Below are 27803 nucleotides of genomic sequence, written 5' to 3'. Positions count from 1 at the left end.
ACATGTGGGCCATGGGTGACATGTGGGCCATGGGTGACATGTGGACCTTGGATGATATGTGGGCCATGGGTGATATGTGGGCCATGGGTGATATGTGGGCCATGGGTGATATGTGGACCATGGGTGATATGTGGGCCATGGGTGATATGTGGACCATGGGTGATATGTGGACCATGAGTGATATGTGGGCCATGAGTGATAGTAAAGTGTTGCACTGGCATCGGAGTACACTACTCTCACAGCTGAGGGGCTGTGCCAAATGTTTTGGCCATTACATTTTATATTTTCCAGCCAAAACTAACTCAGACTCAGCTTCTGTTGAAACGGAAACTAGGACTTCCTATTGTTGAGGGCTGAATAGAGGCTGCGAGTCATAAAACGAGCTATAGGTCCTAAAGCAATAGGCATGGAAATAATTTTGCCAATAACACTAGGTGCCGGGAGGGTTAAGTTGCTGTTTAAGGGCCTGCAACTTGGTATTAGGTACCTGCAATTGCGTCTGGCATTAATTATGGCTGTAGAAGGTTTAGAACAGGCTTAGGCTGCAAGTTGTAATGTGAGACTTCTGACAGGTTCCAGCTGAGACTTCCCAATGTTAATGATGAACCTTGCATTAACCAAATCTGCTTGTACATTACAACTTGCAACCAAAGCCTATTCTAAACCTTCTACAGCCATAATGCCATCATCGAGGTAGACTACTGCTCTAAGCCCCCTGCCTCGCCAAAATCAAAGGATGCATTAACTTTGTAAAGGCATAACAAGCAGTACTTAAGCCAAAAGGAAGGACTGTGAATGTATGATATTTTATGATGGGGCAAGCAAAGCCAAAGTACTGCCATTGTTCATGGAATATGTCCAAGTGGTGGTATCCCAACTTCAGATCAGGTGAACATGTAGTCCTCAGATCTAAACATTATAACGGTCCGCAATTCCTCGTATTTACAGGATTGCTTCCACAAAAATCTGTTTAAATAGCAGAGGTTTAACACTAATCACCTCTTTCCAGAGCTATTCACAGTAACAGACAATGGGCTACAAGTGTGAGGTTGGGCTGCCACCACTCTCCTATAGTGTCTGTCACAAACTGGAATTCTCAAGTAGCCGACTCGTGGTTAGGCTGCATGTAAACAGGAGAGATGTACATTAATGGCAATTTATGTCCATTTTGGACCCAATCCAACACTGAGTGCAGGGCCTCTAAGGTACCCCATATCGTGGCTGATGCACGTTACAGCAGATTCACAACAGCGGCAAGCAGGAGGGCCGACGATTGAACGGATAGAGGACAACGTGTCACACACTACTCATCGCGTACGAAAGACATGGCATATAGAGACACATTACAGTATACGCATGCGCATAACCTAAAGCCTAAAATACAATAAGGAAATACAATAATGAATATACTATAAAGTCAGTTCATGACATCCTCCGGGCCACACAAGATCTGGGCCCAATCTGAGACTTGTGCTCTAGCCTTAACTGCTGCTGACTGTTGAGGTTGTGAGGGCAATTGGGGTTCAGTATCATGAGGTACCGGTGTATCTGGAGTACTGTCATCCAATATATCTTGAGAGTCTGGCGTTTCTGTTTCTACATTTACTTCCAATGGATAAAGTTTGATGATAGGTCTATTCGTAATTCCATTTACAGTGCGAATAACAGCTGATCTTACTGCATTATCATGCCCTCGCTGTAGTTCCTTCACCACTGCCAATTGCCATTTCAATCTAGGAACATCATCATGTACAATGACTATATCGCCAACCTTGATTCTTTCCTTGTTTGTACCATTATTGACGGTGTGAGTTTCTCTGAGAGATGTCAGGTATTCCCTTTTCCATCGAATCCAGAAATGTTGGATTATTAGTGCCTGGGCCTTTGCTTTCTTGCTGAGAGTGTTGTGTAACTTAGAGCCAACTTCCTGGTAGTTCTCATCAATCACTTCATCTTCGGCAGCGAGAGAGTGTGGCACAGTGTCAATAATCCTTCCATAGAGGAGATGGGAGGGCGTTAAGGGCTCTGGTTCATCTAAATCCGAACTAACATATGTCAGAGGTCGATTGTTGAGGTGAGCTTCAATTTCTACAACGATTGTTTGCAAGCTTGGTAGAGTAACGTAAGCACGACCAAGAGCTTTCTTGAGAGCATTCTTTGTTAGTCCAATGAGGCGTTCCCAGTATCCACCATACCAGGGTGCACAACAAGGGATGAACTTCCATTCTACTCCCTGTCTTCCTAAGCCTTCCTGTATGGTCCTGGATTCAAACAATGCTCTTAAATCCTCAGCGGCCGACATGAAGGTAGAAGCATTGTCAGACACAACAAGTTTTGGCAGGGACTTTCAGCTTGCAAATCGTCTGAAGGCTTGTAAAAATGTCTCTTCAGAGAGGTCAGTAACTACCTCTAGGTGCACTGCTCTACTACTTGCACAAGTGAACAAGCATATGTACACCTTAGATTCTCCTCCGGATGTTCGAACATACAGTGCTCCCGTAAAATCTATTCCGGTGACTGTGAATGGGTTCATCATCTGCAACCTGTGCTTAGGAAGTGGAGGTGGGCTTGGAGCCTTGTAATGACTTCCAGACAATTTGTTACAAGTAACGCAGTGTCTCAAGATACTTCTCACATGTCGCCTGGCTGCTGGTAGCCAATACAGTTGTCTAAGGTATGTCACAGTGCTATTTGTGCCACTGTGGAAATGCCTTTGATGAATATCTTGAATGATGAGTTCAGTGAGCCAGTGCTTCTGTGGCAACAGATAAGGGAACTTCACTTGTTGAGATACTGGGGCGTTATGTATCCTTCCCCCACAGCAGATAATGCCTTCGTTGTTTAGGTGAAGGCGTAGTTGACGTATTAGTGGCAAGCGAGATGCTTTGGACTGGAGATTGGCAATTTCATTACAAAAGGAATGTTGTTGGACAGACTTGATCCACAATACCTGTGCATAGCTGAGTTCAGTTGGAGTTAGATGTCCAGACAACTTTGGTAATGTTCGCTTAATGTTTGTTATGAAACGCAGTACGTAGGCTGTAATTCTAAGAAGTTTTGTCAGCTTGCTATATCTGGTGATGTCAATGATCTGGCCAAGTCCAGGCTTGAGAGTAGCAGGTGCATCTGTAGCTGGGAGAGTTGGTTCGACTTCTTCATCATTGGTTTGGACATGGAGGACAGTGGCTGGAGACCATGTAGGCCAGTTAGATTGTGATGGTAACCAAGGTGGACCATGGGACCATAATGTTGATGACTGTAACTGGGTTGAAGAGATTCCTCGGGTTAGAAGATCTGCAGCATTATCATCCGTATGACAATAACCCCATACAGAAATAGGAAATAAGAGGCAAATTTCTCTGACTTGATTGGCTACAAATGGCTTGAGCTGTTTATTGCTAAAGATCCAATGCAGTGTGATTTGGCTGTCACTCCAAAGCTTGATCTTGATGGAGTCTAACTGGGGTTGTAGTGTAGAGTGAATGAATTCTGCAAGCTGCGCAGCTGTGACAGCTGCCCTCAATTCAAGTCGAGGTAGTGTTGTGGTCTTCAGTGGTGAGACTCGTGATTTCGCCATAACAAAGTCAACTTGTCCTGCACTTTGCAGGTACGCTACAGCTCCATACGTCTTTGTACTCGCGTCAGCGAACACATGTAGGTAAACAGACTTGTTTGAAGACATGACAGAATACCTGCGTGCCATTACCACACTTGCTGATTGTTCGAAATCTGCTGCAACTTGAAACCATCTGTTGTTGAAGTCATCATCAAGGGGTTCGTCCCAGTTCACTTGCTTACGCCATAGTTCTTGTATCAGTAATTTAGCTCGTACGACTATTGGGGAGAGCCACCCAAGTGGGTCATATTGCTTTAATGCTGCTTGTAATATGTTGCGTTTGGTCATGACAGTGTTGTCATTTGTAAGTCGACGTTGTGAGAGTGCTAGAGTGTCTGTGCAGGTGTTCCACTTCAGACCAAGAACACTATCTGTTGTGTCAGTGTCAAGTACTCCATCAGCTTGTGCTGTTGCTTGTAACTTGGGGCTATTGGATGCCCATGAACGCAAGTTGAAATGTGCAGTGGCCATGATGGATCTGGCATCAGTGTAGTAGCTTAAAATCTCTTCCTCTGTTTGGCATCCCGAGATTACATTGTCAACATATAGGTTGCGTTTAATGTCAGATGAAACTGGAGACTCGTACAGATCAAGATGACGGTGTAGAGTTGCACTTAACATGAACGGGGAGCTTGTGGACCCAAACAAGACTACCTTAAATCTGTATGTAGTGAACTGGCTCTCTGGATCATTAAGGTTTGATAACCACAAAAATCTTGTGTAGTCTCTGTCCTGTTCGTCAAGTTTAACGTGGAGAAAAGCCTTTTCAATGTCGGTTGACAAGGCATACCGGTGTAAACGAAAGCGTAACAGTATCGCACATACATCAATTAAGGGTGTGTCACCAACCAATAGGCAATCATTGAGACTAGCATACTTTGGCGATTGACGACAACTGCAGTTGTATACAATTCTCACCGGAGTTGTAGAGGAATTCTTGTACACCGGATGGTGCGGTATGTAATGAACTCCAGTGGTGGGTTGGTCACTCTCAGTAGGTGCACGCTCAATGAATTGACGTTGTTCTTGTTCAGTGATGATGTTACCGTAAAGCTGAAGCGTAGTTGCATGGTATCCAAGCTTTCTAGCAAGTGCACGTGTTTGCCGTTCACAGATTGCCCGATTAGAAGGGAGGAAAGGATGGTTTGGTCTCCATGGGAAACGAACTACATAGTATCCATCCTTGTCACGTGATATATGGTCCCTCTGATACATTGCCATGAATGGTTCAGGTGATACGTCAGTAGAATGTTCCACAGGTGTGGGAGTGTCTGAGCTAGTGTCAGGAGATGAATCAGTACAATCACAAAACTCGAGATTAACTGCTAGAGTTGTGTAAGTATGAGTGACATGGGGTTCTGATTGCCTAGGAAGTGGCCCTGAAAGTAGATATCCAAGCTTGGATTCCATGGCAGTTGGACCCGTACCCCTGACAATGTGATTGCCCATGATCTCCCAATAATGGTCGACACCAATTAACAATGAAATCTGAAATTTTTGTGTAAAGCCAATAGGATGGGCCAACTTCAAGTCCTGTAAATAAGGAAGGCTGTGTAAAGTTGAGTTAACAAAGTTTTGAACAGGTGCTGCTATCTGGGGTACAACTAAAGCTGAAATTGCGATGTCACCAACATTGGTTTCGAGCATGAACCTGATTGTGTCAACCTGGTACTTAGAGGTAGTTTCACCACCAAAGCATGATATACTCAAGTTTTCTCTATGGTGGGGGCGCAAGCCCAACTTATCAGCTAAAGTCTGTGTTACAAAGGACCGTTGAGCCCCTTCATCAAACAATATATTTGCGGATACCCTGTGGTTGTCAGCTCTAACAAACGCTACAGCGGTTTTCAAAAGACAGGCTGGACTAGAATCTCGGTTGCCAATCAGGGGCTGTGTAGCTGTAGTAAGGCCAGCAATTGGCTGAGTTGGAACAAAACTCTGTGATGTTGGATTCAACGTACTTGGCAATGTCTGAGAGGATTGTGGGGGCTGTGGATTGTTCTGTGTGGTAGGGTTTGTTTGGGTTGCACTAGGTGTGCTTTCCATTCCACACAAGCTACTGTAGTGCTTCTTATGACATCCCCTGCACCTATTTTTTGAGTTGCAATTAACAGCCTTGTGGTTTCCCAAACAATTAAAGCACAGCCGTTCCTTCTTCACTATATCCAATCGCACCTTTACATCAGTTACCACATTACAGTACACAGCACTATGTTGTCCCTTACAATACACACATATTGGTTTTGCACTCACTGATCTCTTCTCGCCTGTTGAGTGTCCTTTTCGTACACCCGTGAAAAAGGATCCAGTGACACTGGATTGACTATGATCATCACGACTTTCCTGACCAGATTCTAGAATAGTAATCTCTCGTTCAATTCCAGTACGAAGTTCATCAATATCCCACTGATCTGAGGTGTGATTCCGAGTGAGATTCCTGATTACAACTGGTGGCAGTTTCCCTAAAATCAGAGAGACTAACAAATCTCCATAGGTGTCCTTGCTCTTCCCCAATGATTCCAAACCTCTTATGTGGCTTTCGACAGTGTCATACAAGTGCCTTAGACTAGATGCAGTATTGGAAGTGTCGGGTAAATTCAATAACGCTTTCATGTGTGCATTTATGATTTTCTGTTTCTTTCCGAATCTGGCTTCCAGTAGAGAGATGGACTGTTCATAATTGGCACTGGTCAAGGTAAATCCGCTTACAGTTCTGGATGCTTCACCCTCTAGTAATGATCGCAAGTAGTTGAACTTCTCGATGCCTGTGAGTTTGGGGTTTGAGTGGACAGCTGATTGGAAGGAGTCCCAAAATGTTTGCCATACAAGCGGGTCTCCAGAAAACTTTGGCAAGTCAAGCTTGGGTAATCGACTGGCGGGTGCAGATTGAACTATGGACTCTCTTGATTCAGAGTCAGGGGGAGGGACTGGTGAGACAGCTGTGGTATTGTTCTTCTCTAAATATCGCTTCAAACGTGTCAACTTCTCTATTAAGGTGTCTTGGATTTCTATGGTCTCAAAGGTTTCTCGTTCTGAATCATCAGCTCCTTCAATCATGGACTGTATTTTCACATCGAGTTGCTGCAATGATTCAGCCTTGTGGTTCAACTGGTCAATGTATGACATAACTAAACTAATAGTGTCTTCAGTAGCGGGTTGCGTCAGGTCTAGTTCCTCTATCTTGCCATAGATGCGCGTTAAGTGTGCGCGGTACGCTTTGCGGGATCCCTTTAACTTGTCCATTCCCTCCATCCTGGTTTACTGTAATAAAACACCAGAAAAGAAATGTTTACCAGTGAATTGGCTTGCCTTGACGGGTACCGTTATTCACTGCCATGGTACCACGACGTCTGCGGGGCGGGTTACAAAACAGCAAACCAATCCTGGTCACAGCACCAATATCGTGGCTGATGCACGTTACAGCAGATTCACAACAGCGGCAAGCAGGAGGGCCGACGATTGAACGGATAGAGGACAACGTGTCACACACTACTCATCGCGTACGAAAGACATGGCATACAGAGACACATTACAGTATACGCATGCGCATAACCTAAAGCCTAAAATACAATAAGGAAATACAATAATGAATATACTATAAAGTCAGTTCATGACACCCCAAACATCTCTCATGCATGACCTGCCCACTAAATATTGGGATGGTGCTTTGCTCACATCCCACACAGTAAGCTCCCTGAACAGACTTCCCCCTCAAACTCCAGTTCCCCAGACTCACTGGCATGGTCCACTTGTGAACCAATGCCCTGGGGCTGTTTAACCACTGAATTCACTATGTCAGACACATCACATACTGTGCATCATAATCAAAAGGATATGTCTTGGGCATCTTGGGGCAGTTTCTCTGGCAAGTGGCCCCACCCAGCACATCTGAAGCATGGTCCAATCTGGCATCCCCATGGCGACCGACCGGTGGCTGATTGACTGGACCACTTGGGGAGCTTGTGGGCGGTGAATTTCCCGCTCCGCGTCTGGTATTCATAGGTGGGGTATAGTCCATCTGTTGTGGTGACTGGGGCATCTGCTGGGCCTTGCCCTCTTCCCTTCCAGGTAGGGTTGGCAGGTCTGCAGTGCTTTTAAAGCTTTCTCACAGCATCTCTCTCCACCTTGATCAGCTGCTTCTCATCTTTGCTGTCGCTAGCCAGGTCATTGCTCTCATAGGCCTCCACCACCGCCCAGCCGAACTCTGATCGATCTATGGTCATTATCAGCTTCTGCCTATTGGCGATGGCTCTCCTACCTGCTCTTAGCTCTTGTTGGAGTGACTCAATTGTCTTGCTGGTGGCTTCATTAACTGAAAGCTTCATAGCTTCAGTCAAGGCACAGCCGAAAAGATCTTCCACATCGCTGTTAAATTGAAACTGGGCTTCATGACCTTTCTTCCTAAAGACGACCCCGCGATCACTTTTCGACGACCAGTTGTGCTGCATCATCCTGTCCTGAAGTGACATCTTGTTGGAGCTGGTCAATCTTGAACTGCAGATCGGCCCGTGATTGGCGGAGCTCGATGAGCAAGTCGTCAAACTTGTATCGCTGTAGCGGGACCATCAGGCTTGGTCAACATCTTGAAAATAACACAGAGAACACTTTAAAGCAAGAACAGTAGCAGAACACTCAGCTAGATTGAATTATTGGAATACTAACCACCCATATATATGCTAACCCACATGCTCCCTCCATTACATCATACCAGTGGGAGCTTATTTTCTGTGTAATTCACAAGCTCAATCAAACGACAGAAAATACATAACTCAATAAAGAATGTGTCAGAAATTGGTGAGAACGATTTAGAACTGCTACCAGTGTTGTTGCATACAAGCCAAAATGTAATCATACAGGACTACGATCCTGGCACTCACTCAACATTTGAGACTGTGAAGAAAATGACTTCATCAACAAAAATGCCTATGTTCTGTATCACATTAAACTAAGATAAGCTGAAGGTATCAATAGTTATCAGGTCCCTGAGGATAGCACTTACTGATATCGAGATATTGTCTAGAATAGCATAAATTATCTAAGCTTACACATTGTATAATCATTTTTTATGTTAATAAATAAATTTGGCAATGATGATAGTGACAATTATTATACTATTGACTATCGTGTGTACATAGAAATATGTGCTGGTATGATTGAGCCAAATTATATTATACAACAAACAAGTTTGGGAAGCAATAGTGTTCTGCCCTCAACTAAAGCACCATGCCTATAGAAGCCATAGAAATATGTGTGGCTAGCTTTTGTTGTTACAAAAAGCAATATGTGTGCGTGTGCGTGTGCGTGCGTGTGTGATTTTAATTCATTCTCATTAACTACACAGACCCAGTGGGTTAGTATCCTGTCAGCAGAGTATCCCACGTTAGCATTCCATGCCAGTACCTTGCACTCATTTGGTAAAGGAGCACTGATACAACTTCTACGACAATTTGCTAAGGTATAATATATAGTGATTCCTCAGCTATTCCAACACCTCAAATAATTGTTCAATTAGAGTATATCATTATCAATCTGCATTCTTTTAAAATATGTTCTATTAGAACAATAGGTCTGTATAATGAATGGGCTGACAAACCTGATTATGTTTGTCAATTACTAGGGGAAATGGTGTTTGAATAACTGAGGAGATTCATTGTACTTCAGCATCATGTGATGTTCTTTCTGTTTTAGCTACACAAGGAGAAACGCCAAATAAGGTATGTACACTAACTCTAGTGTGCTATCATTAGTTACACCATATGCAGTGTTGGGTTCATAGGCTACCCCAATGTTGGTAAGAGTTCCGTCATTAACACACTGCGGTCCAAGAAGGTATGCAGTGTAGCCCCCATTGCCGGTGAGACTAAAGTGAGTAGTGGTAAGCTAATGATATGGTAACTTAGTAAGACACTACCACATCACACTTCATATTATACTACCACATCACACTTCATATTATAACCACACCATAGTTCAGAGAGTATCTAACACTGCTATAAATGTGCGAGCCTGTTAAGTGCTATGGCTTGTATAACATAGTTTACTATAGTTTACTATAGTTTACTTTATTCTTTACATCATTTGTAACTCACATGGTGTCAACTGCATCAGCAAACAATTATCATGCATACCCCTTCATGGTCTGTAGAAAGCAAAGCTTGTCTAAAACTGAAAAGAAAACTGTACCACGTTGACAACTTAAGACAAGTCAAGGACTAGGATTGAACAATGTGCCATATATGGAAACAAAAAAACTGTACCAACTTGTTTCAATTTGATAACTGCAAAGACTCAATACATGGACCCTCCTTTGAAAGACACTTTGAATTGCAATATACTATTGAAGAAGTGGTGTTGCCTGATCTTGTAGTCCAATGATATGCGAGGCAGTTTTATGAAGAGGAGATCAGAAGAGAAATAATGCAAGGTGAAATGCAAGAAGAGCGAAATCCATTTTATCAACACTGTGAGTAGTGAAGAGAAAGATTTTTTTTGAGTTTGGCCTTCACACTAGCTGTTGATGGTGAGAGTGAAGAACCATTAGTTGTGTCTGATGAAAGAGTGGAATGGCACAGTCAAGAAAAAGTACGTTGTCTTTGTAGAAGTTTGCTACTGAGGCAGAGTGAAAGTCCATTTCGCTGGGTTGACTCTGAAAGTGGTGTGTGTGTGTGTGTGCGTGCGTGCGTGCGTGCGTGCGTGCCTGCGTGCGTGCGTGCGTGCATGCGTGTGTTGGCTATTACTGGCACCAAATGCTATAGCAGCTGAGAAAGGAATCAAATAAGTGAAGTGCTCAGCATGTAAATGGTTAGTGTCTGTCAATGCAGAAGAAAGTCCTGGTAGAAACAAAATCCATTGTCTTGTGTAAGACTGTCGTACATGTCACCTACCAGCATACTCAAGTGAAATGGTCTAATGACAAATTTAAACTGGTAAAGTGTAGAACTGAACAACATGATGACATGTGCAGAATTGCAGAAACTGTTGAAGGAGCACAAAGAGATGGACTTGGCAGATTATTTGTTTAAGGTGATGTACATGGTGTACGATGAATATATGGGAAATGGATTATAGGAAACAGCAGGATCAGTTTCTTCATCATCAAGCTGTAAATGTTACTTCTTTATCAGTATATTTCAGTGTCACAATAGTCTATAAATCTAAGGCTGCAGCACATGTTGCTGTCAGACCTTCAGTGCTGGTCACTGTAAAGTGCTAATAATAAATACTTTAGGTTTAAGGAAGAAAATCCATCTCTCCTGGAGGAAGACTGAGTGTGGCCCCAACTAGACATTGGGTGACCTGCAGTTCGAATCCTGGGGTTGGAGAGAATTTTTTCCTTACTTTGGCCCCTTTTCTGTTACACCTTATCAGTCAGTAAGTCAACTCATTAGGTCTAAGTCCCTGAAATTAGGTTAGGTAATTCTAAGGCTGCAGCATATGTTGCTGTCAGACCTTCAGTGTTGGTCACTGTAAAGTGCTAATTATACAACCAAGTAGTAAGAATAATACGAAACGAGGTTAATACGAAACGAGGTTAAAATTACGTCATTAATAATGAAATAAATAAATAATAAATAATGTTTGAGAAAACTACAAGGCCTAAGGCTTCGCACTCACCTGGAGTAGAATCCATGTTGTATGAAGAGATGATCGTATAATGGGTGAATGTTTCCGTGGAGGTGATAGAAACGTATGACAATTCTATTTAATGCCGATCAAAACAGCACGTGATGTACCCACTACCAATTGAGCAGATTCAAATGGCTATTTCAAGGGGGCATCACTCCAATATACATTGTACTACGATCTGCGACCATGGTCAAAACTAAAAGTGAATGAACAAGACCGATTTTTCACGAAGAACAACGGTCAAGCTGTTTTCCCAGCACGGTCAAAGCTTCGTGAGTAAGTACCATAGACGGGGAAAGTTACGCGTGGGAAAAGTTTCACGAATTTCACGATTGCAGTAGCTATCGCGAAACTTTTACGCCGGTATCAGTTGGCTAAACTCTTGTAGTCTATTTGTACAGTAATAAATTAGTGTGTACAATCAGTATCGCGAAACTTTTACGCTGGTATATACAGTAGAGTGAAATTCGCGAACCTTTTCCCACGCGTAACTTTCCCTGTTTACGGTAGTGCACGAAAATAAACGGAAACAGGTCAGCGGTCAAGATAAAATTTCGATAAAAGTCGACGGTCAAAATCAAAAATCGATCTCGACCGGCTTTGACCGTGGTCACAGATCGTAGTACAGTGCTTATTGGAATGATACCCCCTTGTATTTAGATGAGCAAATTGCTGTTCAATTGTGTTTGAAAGTGTTGCCAGCTGGCACACTAAGTCTAAGTCTCAAGTCACCATGCCAGCTGCCAGTGGATGCGCTCCGTGTATCTATGGCTGCAGGACACCTGAATAGGTTTGACATGCCAGCTGCACAAGGACAGATATGTTTGTTTGTATTGTAATGTACATATATCTTGTATTTTACTATATTTTTCTGGCTTGCTAGGCTCTGGTTGGTTTGGTTGTCTGTTTGTACTAATGTATTGTAAAGAGCGTGGTATGTTTAAATGTTTTCTTGTATTATTGTACATTTTTCCTTTACCTAGCTAACTAGGCTCTGGCTGGCTTGGCTGTCTTCCTTTATCTGGTTCACCTGGCTTGTATACTCCTACAGTATTGTGCATCTCCTGTAAGTTGTGTATACATATACTTTGTACACATCACTGTGCCATTACCACACCAATGATGTACTGGCACTTAGCTACTGGTGGCCTTTAGTTACGATGCCACTATTGTGTTGTATCTGTCACTACTGCGACATATTGAGTTGATTTGGGGATCGTGCCTTCACCACCTAATAGCCTCACCAGGGGGCTGTCACGTTGGTGTATGTACTTGGTTGTATGTGACGTGGTCCTAGTAATAATTATACAACCAAGTACTAAGAATAATACGAAACGCGGTTAAAATTACGTCATAAATAAATAAATAAATAAATAAATAATAATTAATGTTTGAGAAAACTACGAGGCCTAGAGACATGAACTAACCGGGGATAGATTCGCCTGTGAATGAAGGCACAAACGTATAATCGTCGCTCCTGTTTGTGCTGATGACTTGACCATACGTGTAATTCTATATAACGCCCAGTACCACACCCTTGCTTAATTACTTACATATTGCGCGAAGAAGATTAGTGATGCCCGTGCAGGAGAGCCAGAAGCCACTTGTGTAAACAAGAGGATTACAAGTAAGTTTTTATGTTTGTAACATCTCAAGTCTCCATGCCAGCTGCCAGTGGATTCATTCACGTAAATAAACAATACAAGAAAACATTAAACTGACATATGCCACGCTCTTTACAATAAGCTTACAGTTACATATAAAATACAAGTAAACAATTGTCTTGTGCAGCTGGCATGGCGAACTTTCTTTGTGTTGGTGTCAGGCAATTCAATACGTGCTTAATATTTTTTGCCTCACCTGGCGTAGCTACTAGGCTCTAGTGGCTTGGCTGTCTTCCTTTATCTGGTTCATCTGGCTTGCATACGCCTACAGCATTGTGTAGCTATCTCCTGAAAGTTGTGTATAATAATAATAATAATGTATGCATAACTATAGTGTGTCACCCATCACTGTGCCATTGCTACATCACTGCCGTGATGAACCTTACTTAGCTCTAGTTGATGTTGATATGCATTGCTGTATATTGGCTAATAATTTTTATCTGCATGGTGATGTTGCCTATAATGTATTGCTGCATACAATACTGCAATAATGTATAGTTCTCTCCTGTATGTTTTGTATACATATACTTTTTTACACATCACTATGCCATTTATACCACACCAATGATGTACTGGCACTTAGGTACTGGTGGCCTTTAGTTACGATGCCACTATTGTGTTATATCTGTCACTACTGTGACATATTGAGTTGATTTGGGGATAATGCATTCACCACCTAATAGCCTCACCGGGGGCTGTCACGTTGGTGTATGTACTTGGTTGTATGTGACGCGGTCCTAGTAATAATAATAATAAATGGAGTATGATGTCATCATTGGAGCTGTGTTTACCAGCTGCTTATGAGGCCTCGAAGAGTTTCAAGATTCTACAGTTACTTACCTTCATGGCCCAAGTTGTACACTAGAGCCTTTCTGAGGCTAGTAGCAGATGCCTGAGGCTAGTAGCAGATACATTGAAGATCAGGTGGCCAACTTCATGATTTACAAAGAGTGTGTACATATTAATGCTTATAGCAGGAGAAGAGCTTTATTAGTATACTCACCAAGACTCCGTTTCCAGATGATGCTGATAGTGTTTCAGAGACATTGAAATATATGTAGTCTGTTGTTAGAGAAGCACTTTTTTTAATAGTCACAACAAGGTGGACTCCTTAAATTGTGAAGTGCTGAAGAATGTAGAGAGGTTACAAACATTATTCAGTTTGTAGTGTGTCTATAATATGTGTTTATATGTATATACAAGGGGATGACACTTAGGCATTTACTGTAGGTAGATCTGCGACTGTGGTAAAATCTTGACCAGGTTAAATTTCACCTTGACCTTTGACTTGGATGTTTTTCGAGTCTTGACCTGTGATTTGTGAGTCTCTCTTTCAACACCATAGTATCACCTGTAACTTATTTAGTAACTGAGTAACTGACATGCTTGAACTTGCAATTTTGGTTGCGTGCTAGTTTGGTAGCTAACAGTAGTAGCAACTACGTGATTTGCTGCTTTGGCAGCTACTGACTGAATTTGCACTGATTTTGATTCGTCCTAACCCCCTAGCCCTAATAGTACCCAAATGGCAATTTTTATAGATTTTTCTGAATTTTGAGACAACTGTAATGTTTTACTCTGGAGTGAAACAGCAGTTTTATCTAGAGTAAATTTGTAAAAGATCAGAAAAATTCAGTTCATAAGATAGCTGTCTTTGTTAAATTTGTTGAATACTTGTTCACTTACCAGACCAGCAATAGCTGAGGCAACCAGGATATTTCAGCAGTAGCAATGTTGGGGTGAACAGGAGATGACCACAGACGTAGCTAATACTATTATAATAATTTTTTTGTTTAGTACATGTGTATCTGGAGAAGTGTTTTCAGTTAACCATCCATCAAGAGGCTATAGAGCTACTGACATCCCAAAAGCTCCTTTAAGATACCACACATCAAAATTACTGATGTTTCGGATGCATTTGACATTGAATATGAGGTCTGTAAATGTACACTGTTCTTTGTGCATATCTTCTGGTTGTAGATACAGCTATCCTATAGTCATTGTATTAGCTATATATTGACCAATTGTAGCAACTAGTTGCGTGTTAACAGCAGCTAGCAAATTATGTTACAGTAAATATAGCAGCTAGCTACAAATATGTGATAGTAGTGATATATAATACAAATAGAATAATAAAACATGTCTATGGTTACACATTCTGTAGTGTTTTGAAGTAATCATTTTTTTGTGGTTAATTAACTTTCTTGATGGTCATAAAGAATGTGGAGCATAATTTAGATCCCTTGTTGTAGCCAGGGATGTTATCAGGTATCTCCCAAGTGTGATCATCATATCCCACCCATTGAACAAGATACTTGTACTGATTTCTTTGCTGGTGGAAGCACTTCATCAGTGTCTTCATTGGTCTCATTTGGCTGTCGTCCTTCAATATCAACATCTTCATGATATGACTAACAACACTTGTAGATAATCACAGTTCTGATAATAGTCACTGTCGGACTGTACTGTTACTAACTGTGTAACAGTAATTAGCATAGCACTCACTGAACCACTCCTGCCACTTCTGGTATATCTGTCTCAGCTGCTACATATCTAAACAATTCTAAAGTGAATGTTTTTGTTTGTCACACTTTTGCATAATGAAATAAATTTATGATCAAAGAATTTTGCTTTGGCAATTGTTTTGTTTTGTGGAGTGATTGCCCAAAATTGTCAATTGTGAACATCTCTGCCATTGGGCACTGTATTATCATCATAACCTTATCAGTCACTAAGTCAAGTCATTAGGTCTAAGTCCTTGTAGGTTAGGTGATCCTAAGGCTGCAGCACATGTTGCTGTCAGTCCTTCAGTGCTGGTCACTGTAAAGCGCTAATAATAATAACATAGATATTGCTAACACAAAATCATTTTCTTTTGGCTTTCTCTGTATAGCTGCATACCTTTCAAGAGGTGCTTTGCTGGTGAGATTGGCAGTATAATCACTGACCTCCATGTCACTCAACAGTGTGACATTCATTGAGATTCTCCAGGTGCTAATTCATCACCTGTCAACATGATGCTAATTGCCTCTTCTATGTCATCAGAAATGTCATCAGTTAAGTGATTAGGAGATGCCAACTTTGACTGACTATCAAGGGTGACCACCTTGTCAAATGCATCACTTTCAACTGTTGTATCACCACTTTCCATTGCAACTGTCAGGTCCAAAGAGATGGCCTATCCCACTGTTCCTCCTTCAAAACTCTGGTCATTTGTCCACACCTTGGTGCAGGACTCACCTCCAACTTGACATCCATGTCCATCATCCCATCCATTGGTATTACTATTGGTGTTTATGTGTGCAGTGACTAGTGTATTGTAACTTGAGGATGATAGTGTACTCATAACAAGGTTACAGACTGGAACAGGAAACCCAACAACTTACACCATTTCATATGTAGAACTTCAAGGCTGGTGCTTAACTTGGGTCCAAGTCTTGTCTTTCTCTTCCAGCAGCATTGTACTATGTACATTATTCCATTTAATCTGAAAAGTCAACCTTTTTTTCGTTCCAGTGTCCAGGTAGAAGTGAATGAACATACCATATGGAAGAAAACTTTGGCGAATAGACGTTGTTGCCGTGTTGGCAAAAAAAAACTTTGGCGAATTCAAGTCCCCTGGCGGCACCCCCAAAAACGTGCAAGTGGCACGAATTACAGTAGCTAAGTTGATATGTATAGCATTTTGTACGAAAGAATCAAGACACACGATAGTGTGTCGTGCGGCCTAGTGCAGGCATGCGACAGATAAGTGTGTATTTTACAGGAACCAAGAAAACACCATTTTCATGCATTTGTAGCTTGATAATGGCAGGATGGAAATTAACCATTTTTGCTGAGGAAACTCCCTCGGGGTAGGGCACCTCCCATTCCAAATTTGAAGTGAATCTGCCCATCCACGGTTCCATGTTCTGCTGCTCTCTGAGAAATAACAAGCTTTTGGTCCTTTGTTAATGTTAGATAAGGGCCCCTATTCAATTGTTTTCTATCAGACAACATTTCTGTCACTTTGTTAGCATGAGCAATTGCTCCTGTTGGCACTGACGTGCTTAATGGCCCCTCAGGATCAGGCAAAACACTCTGGGTTGGTGAAGACAAGCGAGATCCATTATCAACGTGCTTGAAATACTTCCAGATGGACATTCTGCAGACACTAGCTAGCTATACCTTCACTTTCAACAGGTACATGGGATAGAATAATCACTATGACAATTGACGAAAAAAAACTTTGGCGAATTGTTGGTGATTTGCCAAATTTTCCAGTTTTCTTCCATACAATATTGTGGTGGTACCACTCTACTTCATTTGCACTTATAACAAATCCACCAGCTTCTTTCACCATATTGCATTCAGCTGACTTGTGACTTTATCAGTCAGTGCTACTAACAACATGGTACATAAGTTAAAATTTTTATTAGTATTTGACTTACAACTTACGTAAATAGACACAAATTTAACTGCTTTAGCAAGTAAGATATACTTCCTCTGTCCTCTTTCTTCATTTTCTTATTGGTTTTGCCTTTCGTAGATGAAGTAGGCGGTAGATTAGGATCTGTTTTGCTACTCCCTTCGTTGGCAGACTGTTTCAGCTATCTGAACACATTTGCTATGGGTTCCAGGCTAATTGGTTCCAGGCTAATTGGTTCCAGGCTAATTAGATCTTGAGTCGTTTTATTGCTCTATTGTTAGTCTCTGATTTGCCATGTTTGTATTTGGTTAATTTATGGAATTCTCCATTGCATTCCAGAGGAGGTCGGAAGTGATTAAATGCCTTTAGAAATTCATTAAGCAGAAAGTTGATTTTTTGGAAATGTGTGGATGATGTAACAGTGTGACATCATTGTTTTGTTCACAAGAATACACAAACCTGGTCAGTGCTAGAAGATATGCATCAAATAGAGTTATCAAAATCTAGGGACTTTTACAAAACAAACTACAGCGTGTGAAGCCATAATACTTTACAGGCTCACTAGTGTTGGATACTCTTCCTAAACACTATTATATACTCTTGACCACTTGTGTGTGCCTATAGCAAAGTGTTTAACTGCTTCAAGTATGTATTGTACTTCTCCAGTGTTTACAGTAGATGTTGTCATGTAATGTCATGCTAGAGTGTCATGTCATGTTACTGTAGGTATGGCAGTACATTACACTGACCAAGAGGATCTACCTCATTGACTGTCCTGGGGTAGTGTACCCATCTGGAAATTCTGATGTGGATACTGTACTAAAAGGAGTGGTAAGTGTGTGTGTAGTGTGTGTGTAGTGTATAGTGGTATAGTACATTGCGTTTTGGCTGCTTTCTCTAAAATGTAATCTCCAAATGCACAAATATTTGTCTGCTCTATGTATTTGATCAGGTTAGAGTAGAAAATGTCAAGGATCCGGCTGACTACATTCCAGCTGTGTTGGATAAAGTCAAGTCAGAATACATTGCTAATGTGTATGGAATTTCTGACTGGAGTGGCCCGATTGATTTTCTCAGTAAGATGGCACAGAAATATGGGAAACTACTGAAGGTTAGTTAAACTGTTTGTCCATAATTTGATTGTTTCATGTATATAGGGTGGTGATCCTGACACTGATACTGTAGCTAAGATGGTACTGAATGATTGGTTGAGAGGGAACCTGCCATATTTTGTCAAGCCTCCAATTGAGGTAAATACACTTTGACATAATTGAAGGGGTCAGCGGAATAAGGGGACATGTGCCATTTTAGATTTTTTCATCTCTTAAAAATGAAATGGATCGTTTAAGGCATGTGAATAATGTTGATACTAAGTAAACAACAGAATTTAAAAGATCAAGGCAGTCTCAAATTTATTTGAAAAATTACAACAACTCAATTATGGTCCAAAATGCTATTTAATGCCCACTACATGGTTACCTTATTTTTCAAATGGCACTTGTCCACTTTTGCCGCTGATCCCACAATTTGATGGTATTATTTAGAGGGAAGTACTGGTGTTTTTTTTTTGTGAATTGCAGTAGAGAGTGTACTCCACAACAACATAGTGTATAGTTAGCTAATACGACATGCACATGACCATGGTCTGCCCAACAATGGCCCAATGGTTAGGATGTTATGTTAACATTGCTAACAGTCATATGCTACCTTACCTGCTGCAGCTCAACAACAAGTCCCAGCACATACTCTGTACTAATTTCAAGTCTTTCCTTATCTAGCCAAACTACATGGAAACTATTTTCTTTTTTAATGAGGTCATGTGCTAATAATAATAATAATAAATAAATACTGGTGCTTAGCAACCTATTGAATGGATTTTGGGCTTGGTTATATCTGTCAAGGCACCATGAAAGTACTGGTGACTCTAGTCAGGATTCTTTTGTGAGAAAGTGTAAACCATAATATATAGTGTTATAGATTAGTTGACAGGTTTACAGACAAGCAAGTTAATTGTTTAAGGACACTTCAACCCTTAAACCTGCATAATCCAGAAAACTAAACAAACCAAAAACAACACATAATGGATGTTTTTTTTAAAAATTTTACATTTCAGTTTTCAATCAGGCATATTTTGCCAAGTATTCACCCAATCTCTTAGAAATGTATAATTTATTAGTTACTATGTTACAAACTATCTGAATGTGTATAGAAATTTAATCAATCGCCAGCTCATGATGAACAAAATGGCATCAAGAAAATTTTGATAGGATGCTTCGATTTATTTTCACGCTTTGCAAAAATTGCTATAATACACAAACATGTAACTCGATTGCCTCAATCTTTGGCACAAATGAAGAGAGTATAAAGGTGGATTCACGTACCAAGTTTGCTGTGAATCTGAGGAATATCCAAGGAGTTATGAGCATTTATTCATGTAAAAAAACATCTAACTTCTGTCATGGCTATAGGGTAAACCAGTGTGTAGATAGGCTGATCATCGTAGCAATACCTTTTGATAGTTTGAATAGCAATAGAGTTACAACTACCAAGTTATAAAGCAAAATCTTAAACAAGTGTAAAATTGCGGTATACTCTAATAGAGCAGTCACTGTAGGGTAAAAAGGGTGCACAGAAAATGTCCTCAAAAGTGTGCACTCTATTAGAGTATTACAATAATATTAAATATTGAAGTAAATCATGCAGTACAATAAGTCTGTCATCAATAATCATCTATATAGAAAAGAAGAAATGTGAGAACAAACCTCAGTCAGCCATAGGCTGGTTTTGGGGCCTTATAAAGTACAAAAACAAGTGAAATCCACACTAAAACAATTGAGTTGTGAAAAAATGGTGTGGCCTTAAAAAGCCCGGGTGAAATAAAATTTATTAACATTAATGTCATTGCAACCATTTCTTACCGCCACCTTTGATTTCACAACTTTTTCCACCCAGGCTTTTCAAGGCCCACTATTTTTTCACAGCTTGGCTGTTTTTGTGTGGATTCATTCGTTGTTATGTGAACAAAAAAGACGAGAGACGGTTCTTTTATAGTGTCAAGTGAAGTTCTGGGTTGAGTTAATGTGCTGAAAGATGAAACCATTTAAACCAAACTTTTACAGTGAGTAAAATGATTTTGGTAGTTTTTAGAAAGCTTTAACAATCCTTGCACTACAGGAGTTTGCTTAATAAGAGACATACATGCAGTTTACTAGATAATGCGTTTTCAATATTTGTGTTTTTAAAACAGCTGTGGTTTAAGGGAGAGTTTTAACATCAGCCATGGGTTAGATGTTGGGAAGGCCTCAATATCCACCATTGTTAGTCATTGCTTCATATTATAGCACAAACAACAAAGTGGTGAAGAAGTGGTCACTGCATCTGCAGAAGAGACTGTAGAACATACAGAAGAAGTTTCCACAAACGAGACTGATGTGATCACAAGAAAAACTGAAGAAAATTCTGGTTCTACAGGAAGTGTTAATGAGGAAGAGGAAGATGCCATTCCTTCAGGACAAGCAGTTACAGAGAAACTACTGCTTGATGAAAACTCTAAACAGTACAATGAAATATCTGTTGTTGTTGTTGAAGATCTAGAAACTTGTCATAGGAGCAAAGCAGTTGGTGTAGAACAAGACCTCAGTAGCATCAAAGTGTCTTCTCATTTTGACCAAGAGGATCTCCATGGACCAGACAATGAAATGGACACCAGTTATGATATCAACAGTATTGATCTTACTGATACTCATGGTAATGAGGACACTTTGATGGATCCTAATTCTTCACTTCAGGAACTACTATCTAATCCATCACCTGGTAAGGTGGCTTGTATTGTATAACTGCAAATTGCTTTAGTTAAGGGTGCTCTGTACAGTTCGCTTATGTGGCTTCCCATGAAATTTACTTTGTTCTATAACTTACAAATGGTTTTAGCAAATGTTCTATACTTTTGTACTGGATATAAGCTAACACTAGTACACAGTTTACTCCAAACCTATCTGCTAAATTTGCTTTAGAACATGAGTTACAGTTTTTCCCTTTATACTAGAACTAGTCCTACAGTTTACACACAAGAGCCTTGATACTTTTATGATATACTATGCTAAACAGCACAAACCATTGTGCGTTTTTATTTTTGTCTTTTAGCTTCTCAATCATCACATATTTATCTTTCAGGTTGACACTCCCAGAAATCCTTTTCTATACTTCCACGTTATTCATCATCTGAACTTGCTATTTCAAAATGGCAAACGCTCTTCTTTGGCAAAATTACTAAAGTAGCTTGTGTGAAAATTTCATGTCTATTGGATTAAAAATGACGGAGTAGTTCTAATTTAAGTGAGAGGGTGTAGAATAGCAAGATGCGTGCGCTTGTTGCTATGGGATACCTAATTTACACGTACTAAAATGCGTCAACATGTCACAGACTAATTAAGTGACCATAATATTTCTTTTAATGCAAAACAGACTATGTCTTAGGAAGCCTTGTACGAACTGTACAGAGCACTTAAGTGTAACCACAATCCAGCTGTATCCATGTATATCTGATTTGATATTAGAGTGAAAAGTTTAACCAGCTATACCACTATTAAGGCAACATCAATGACATTATTGAAAGTTACACTACTGCTATTGGATGGCTACTATTAGGAAATAGTTGGTAGTCTTAGCCACGCTTGCTGTTTGCAATGCTTGCTGTTTGCAATGCTTGCTGTTTAAATGTAATAAATGCCATTCTCATATATTATACAGTAGTTATATAGACTAGCCTAACAGGACTAGCCTAACCTTAAGCTACAGTCACAGAGATAACTTTTTACAATGGTTGTAGACTATATATATACACCTGCACTTCACATGTTCATCACTGCTGTTATGTCAATAGGTGCAGTGGAGCAGTGTACAAGTAGTGACTGTATGAACAAGGACAATAAAATTATTGGAAACAGAAAGCTAAAGAAAGCATGTTCAACAATGAAGTTGAAATTGCAACGTAAATTTGAGAGAGTGCGTCAGAAGAAAAAAGCAAAAGCTAATTCAAAGAGTATGGTAAAATATGTTTCACTGGACAATGAAGACGATGATTTGTGTGAGGTTAAGGGTAAGAAACAAACCAAGTCTACCTCTAAACATGATAGAGCAGTAAAAAAGTTTAAATATGCAAAGCAAAGAGACAGTGTGCAATGGGATGCAATTGATTATCCTACAGTGAAGACAACTAGTCAAATTAGTTTAGAAGACTTCAAGCCAATGATAGTAGAAATATTTGACTAACTGTTGTGTAAATTTCTGTGTCTATCATGTCATAGCAGGCAGTAGTATTTCAGTCATAATGATACAAATATTAACATGTAATGTGGTGTAGTTTAAGCACAGGAGCAGATCCTTGACATGAGAGGGGTGTGCACAATGGCAGTAGTATATACGTGAAGCAGAGTGTGGGGGGAGGTGGGGTGGGGTGTATATTTTTTGTTATAATGTAATAAGTTAACTAGTGTAAACAAATACAAGAAGGAGATTGCTGAAAAAAGAGTCAGACAGGTCAGCATGTTTGTTTATTTATTATGAATACTGTACAGACTAGAGCTGAAATGAATAGCAATTTTACTATTTGAATATTTGTGAACAAAATGACCGAATATTCGACTATTCTTTAAGCTTATACTTTTATTGAATAAGTACTGAAACCTTTAGTTAGGGAGCAAGGTAGCTAAAGCCTAAGCGTTATTTCTACAATAGAATAAGCTCTTCTGTAAAATAGAATTTTTATAGCATAGGCACACATCTTAAGTTTCAAGGTTGACTTTCCTTCTGAACACAGTGTACAAAGTGCTAATGATTACATACAGTGTACAAAGTGCTAATGATTATTTGAATAGTGTGTTAATGAATCGAATAGTGTCATACCAACCGAATAGTCAAATAACTGAATAATTGTTTCAGCACTAGTACAGACCTCCATTAGAGAGTACATAAGAGATGAACACAAAAGAAGTGTACAAGTCTATAGCTGGGTTGATACATAATAGTCCACAATCCTTTTCTTGAAGTCAACCGTATTTTGTGCTTAAAACTATGATGAAGCCATTAAAGCCTGATCTCTATTAGGACTCGGTGGATATGGTACATAGCCTACATGATGGTGCTATAATAAGTAGAAAATTTGCTGAAATTACTGCTACAGTATTGTTAAGATAGTACAACTACCTTTACCAAGTGGTACCTGTCTAAGCAAACTCCCTGAATTAAGGACACAATAGAAAAAAACCTCCAAAATAAGGATAAAAATTTTGGTCCCAACAAGCCTGGTTACATTTTTTACTTCTGAAAGAGGAAAACCTCTGTATCACAACAAAAGTGGTCTGAAATTCTGCGGGTCTTAAAATGTCCATAATATAAAGTGTTAGGAATTTTCCATATGGGTAGGGACTGCAGCAATAAAAAGCACTGAAGAGACAAAACACAACTGAATGATTGCATTTTAATCCCTACTTTAACCAGTATCTCAGCGGCTTGTTTCAGTGCTTATTGCTGCAGTCCCTACTCATATGGAAAATTCCTAATTTTTTCTTACACTTGTTTGTGTATTTTTTTGTAAACTTTATTGAATAGTTAACTGTATTTAGTAATTCATGAATAACCTGCAATTCCCGAAATATGCAGCTAAACATTCCTAAGGATGCGTATTTTTAACAAACCGTTTTAAACAACACATTACCCACAGAAGTATCTTTTCAACTGTTTTATAGTGTGTCTACAGTATTATTTTCCACTAATTCTCTCAACAAAGCCTCAGGGCTGCTCTTACTTTTAGTTCGCGTTATGGCGTAAGTAAGGGTCACGCCCACTTTCTAGACGACGAGATACGCGAGCCTATGAGGCCTACCATGGTGTTTTTCAGTTGTAGTACGCCTGAAAAGTGCTCTGGGAAAGCTACCCATAGAGTCTGTAGAGAGGCACTATATACACCCGGTTTTTAAACTCGGAAAAGAAACCACCTTCGAGCCAAAGCAAACACTACGCATGTAGTTTCTCAACCGGCAATGTTGAACAGGCAGCAGCATATCCCAACATTAAAATCACGTGCTCGCTACAATTATGCTACACGTTTATTCCAATATGTTGGGGCGCTGTGGTGTGTGTGCTTTGATGGAAGCCGTACCCATGAGAGATGGCCACGATAAAGAAGACAGTAGTGCACACATCGTAGGTATTTAATATTGTGAAAGGTTTTTTCGCCACAAAATTTGAAGCGTTCTCCGCCAAAGAAGCAAGGCTGTAGCTGTAGCCAGTTTTCCGCTACGCTTTACTAAATGCATCAGTGCAGGCAGGCAGGCAGGCAGGCAGGCAGGCAGGCAGGCAGGCAGGCAGGCAGGCAGGCAGGCAGGCAGGCAGGCAGGCAGGCAGGCAGGCAGGCAGGCAGGCAGGCAGGCAGGCAGGCAGGCAGGCAGGCAGGCAGGCAGGCAGGCAGGCAGGCAGGCAGGCAGGCAGGCAGGCAGGCAGGCAGGCAGGCAGGCAGGCAGGCAGGCAGGCAGGCAGGCAGGCAGGCAGGCAGGCAGGCAGGCAGGCAGGCAGGCAGGCAGGCAGGCAGGCAGGCAGGCAGGCAGGCAGGCAGGCAGGCAGGCAGGCAGGCAGGCAGGCAGGCAGGCAGGCAGGCAGGCAGGCAGGCAGGCAGGCAGGCAGGCAGGCAGGCAGGCAGGCAGGCAGGCAGGCAGGCAGGCAGGCAGGCAGGCAGGCAGGCAGGCAGGCAGGCAGGCAGGCAGGCAGGCAGGCAGGCAGGCAGGCAGGCAGGCAGGCAGGCAGGCAGGCAGGCAGGCAGGCAGGCAGGCAGGCAGGCAGGCAGGCAGGCAGGCAGGCAGGCAGGCAGGCAGGCAGGCAGGCAGGCAGGCAGGCAGGCAGGCAGGCAGGCAGGCAGGCAGGCAGGCAGGCAGGCAGGCAGGCAGGCAGGCAGGCAGGCAGGCAGGCAGGCAGGCAGGCAGGCAGGCAGGCAGGCAGGCAGGCAGGCAGGCAGGCAGGCAGGCAGGCAGGCAGGCAGGCAGGCAGGCAGGCAGGCAGGCAGGCAGGCAGGCAGGCAGGCAGGCAGGCAGGCAGGCAGGCAGGCAGGCAGGCAGGCAGGCAGGCAGGCAGGCAGGCAGGCAGGCAGGCAGGCAGGCAGGCAGGCAGGCAGGCAGGCAGGCAGGCAGGCAGGCAGGCAGGCAGGCAGGCAGGCAGGCAGGCAGGCAGGCAGGCAGGCAGGCAGGCAGGCAGGCAGGCAGGCAGGCAGGCAGGCAGGCAGGCAGGCAGGCAGGCAGGCAGGCAGGCAGGCAGGCAGGCAGGCAGGCAGGCAGGCAGGCAGGCAGGCAGGCAGGCAGGCAGGCAGGCAGGCAGGCAGGCAGGCAGGCAGTGAAGCAGTAGAAAATTCGCTAAAATAATATATTTTTAAAATTTCATAGCACCTTGTCTGAAACGTTTCGGGTCATTCAGATGAGACATTTGGGCTTGTTTATACCTGACCAATACTGTGAAGTGGCCGTGAAGGATTTCTGAAGATGATTTAATTTTCGGTAGATTTTTCTTTGTGGACCACGCCCACACCTTCATCGTCCCTACTATACAGTACTATTGTAGATAGAGAGGTTCCACTCTATCACAAATCTCTATTAGAGCAGTCACCGTATTCAGGATAATGGTTTATTATTTTGTAAACTAGAGCAATTGAGTGCTTATCCATTCCTGACTTATAGAACTTACAATCCATTGAGAGATCTGTATGTGACAATTAGCTACAAGTACTAGTACTAGGGTTTAACATGGTACATTGTAAAGTTTAGTTAACATCAGTGGTGATTCTAGACCTGACCTACAGGGGGGGGCAAGTAGGGAACAGCATGACTATTGTTGTATGGCTGTAATATAAAGTAGAAATTCAAGGGGGTCTGGGGGTGCAACCCCCAGAAGCTACAGCAACTCGAAGGCTTGAAAAACAGCCTAAAATTTGTGACCAGATTTGCGAAAAGAGGTCATCCACACACATATAATTTACCAACTTTGATGACTCATAACTTCACATTGGAAAAGGATACTCACTTGAAATTTGGTCAGTAGTGAGCACCAACATAGCTTAATTGATGGACAAATTTTCAGGCTAATAGGTGTCTTGAGCACCTCTAGATTTGGATGTGTGTGGAAGTCCCCTTTTCGCAAATCCAGTCACATTATGCTAAAAATTAAACATGAAATATGCTAAAAATAACAAGGCAGTGGATACTGAATTGAAAGTCGGTTCAATAAGCTGGACTTGCTATTGAACTGACAGGAGGTATATATTATCTATGGTAAAACTTAGACAAAAAAAGGGGTCATTAAACAAAACTCAGCTGGGGCTTGAACCCTGGACTACTGGAACTGTAGGCAGTGTGCTACCGCTGCTAGCTACCCACTATCAGGCCTACTTTTAGTACCTTATAACTGTTACTCATGTAGTAGTCTCACTATATATAGTAAGAAGAATGTAACATAAACATGAAGAAGAAACCAAAGCTGAACCTGACCCTACACTACTTTTTGCATCCCCTAAAGTTGAATGCTTGGGGAAACTAGATGCGAAAATAAAAACCTTTACCACTTCCAAATACAACAATGCCAATTTATACTGCAACTTTTCCCCAAGATTTAAAAAAAAATTATGTTTCAGCCATGCCCCCCCCCCCCCCTCAGAATCGCCTATGGTTAACATACTGAATTGTTGGACTCTTCAAGTTTTCAGCAATCTCGAACTCTATTCTTGTATATAATTAAACCTTTAAAAAATTTTATGTTAGTTTGTGTAGTTTTTATAAATCTATATTTATATGAGAATTATTACAAAACAAAGTTGCCTGTGGTGCTTGATGTTACACAGTATTAAACATGTGGTTGTTACATGTCCATCATCAAGTTGCATATAAGCTGTTTAACTATATCACTACAAGCCAAACGCTATACAGCTGGTATACAATCTTACAGCTTTAATACAGTATACCTCACTGCTGAGGTACTATAGTCTCAACTGCCAGATGAGCTAGATAAATTTTCTTGCCAGGAAAAATTGTCAATGTCTTTACTTGGTCCTACTAAAATGCTGGTATTGAAAGCTGGTTATAATCTCCCAATTTTAGATCACATAAACTTAATTATTAGTTTCTCATCCTCCTGTACTCAAAATAGCAGTGCGGATTTTAATTTTATTTTTACTGACTAGATAGCTGAATTAGCTAGCTAAAATGACTCAGAAAGCAGTTTCCTTAGACTGCTCTAACAAGGTACCAACTTTAGAAGGTGCTGGATAGCTGCACTCAGCCACCACTGGTATAAAAAATCCTTGATGAGGTGAGAAAAATGGCTATGCAGGTGGGGATGAGAAACTAATAATTAAGTTTATGTGGCCTTACTGTCACAGATTAGCTGCAGAGCTTGTAGTACATGTGATTATTGATACTGTGTAGCTAGACCTCCATTAGGAGTATAAAGCACA

General features: G+C 41.3%; 1 protein-coding gene across 2 annotated transcripts in view; it reads left to right on the top strand.

Annotated features, from left to right (window-relative positions):
* Positions 1 to 22659, top strand: part of LOC136261570 (uncharacterized) — a 36473-nt gene extending 13814 nt beyond the window's left edge. The window contains exons 12-20 of one of the 2 annotated variants that reach the window (XM_066055595.1): positions 8958 to 9071; positions 9305 to 9330; positions 9379 to 9481; positions 18041 to 18145; positions 18267 to 18425; positions 18472 to 18564; positions 20656 to 20870; positions 20922 to 21127; positions 22197 to 22659. In XM_066055595.1, the coding sequence (XP_065911667.1) occupies positions 8958 to 9071; positions 9305 to 9330; positions 9379 to 9481; positions 18041 to 18145; positions 18267 to 18425; positions 18472 to 18564; positions 20656 to 20870; positions 20922 to 21127; positions 22197 to 22585 (1410 nt within the window). In that variant the 3' untranslated portion in view covers positions 22586 to 22659. Of the gene's footprint in view, positions 1 to 8957; positions 9072 to 9304; positions 9331 to 9378; positions 9482 to 18040; positions 18146 to 18266; positions 18426 to 18471; positions 18565 to 20655; positions 21128 to 22196 lie in introns of both variants that reach the window. The other variant, XM_066055594.1, reaches the window with a different exon arrangement.
* The last annotated feature ends 5144 nt before the right edge of the window (positions 22660 to 27803 follow it).

Source organism: Dysidea avara, chromosome 7 (genome assembly GCF_963678975.1).
Source record: "Dysidea avara chromosome 7, odDysAvar1.4, whole genome shotgun sequence".
Lineage (NCBI taxonomy): Eukaryota > Metazoa > Porifera > Demospongiae > Dictyoceratida > Dysideidae > Dysidea > Dysidea avara.
This window is presented reverse-complemented; position numbering and strand designations above follow the sequence as displayed.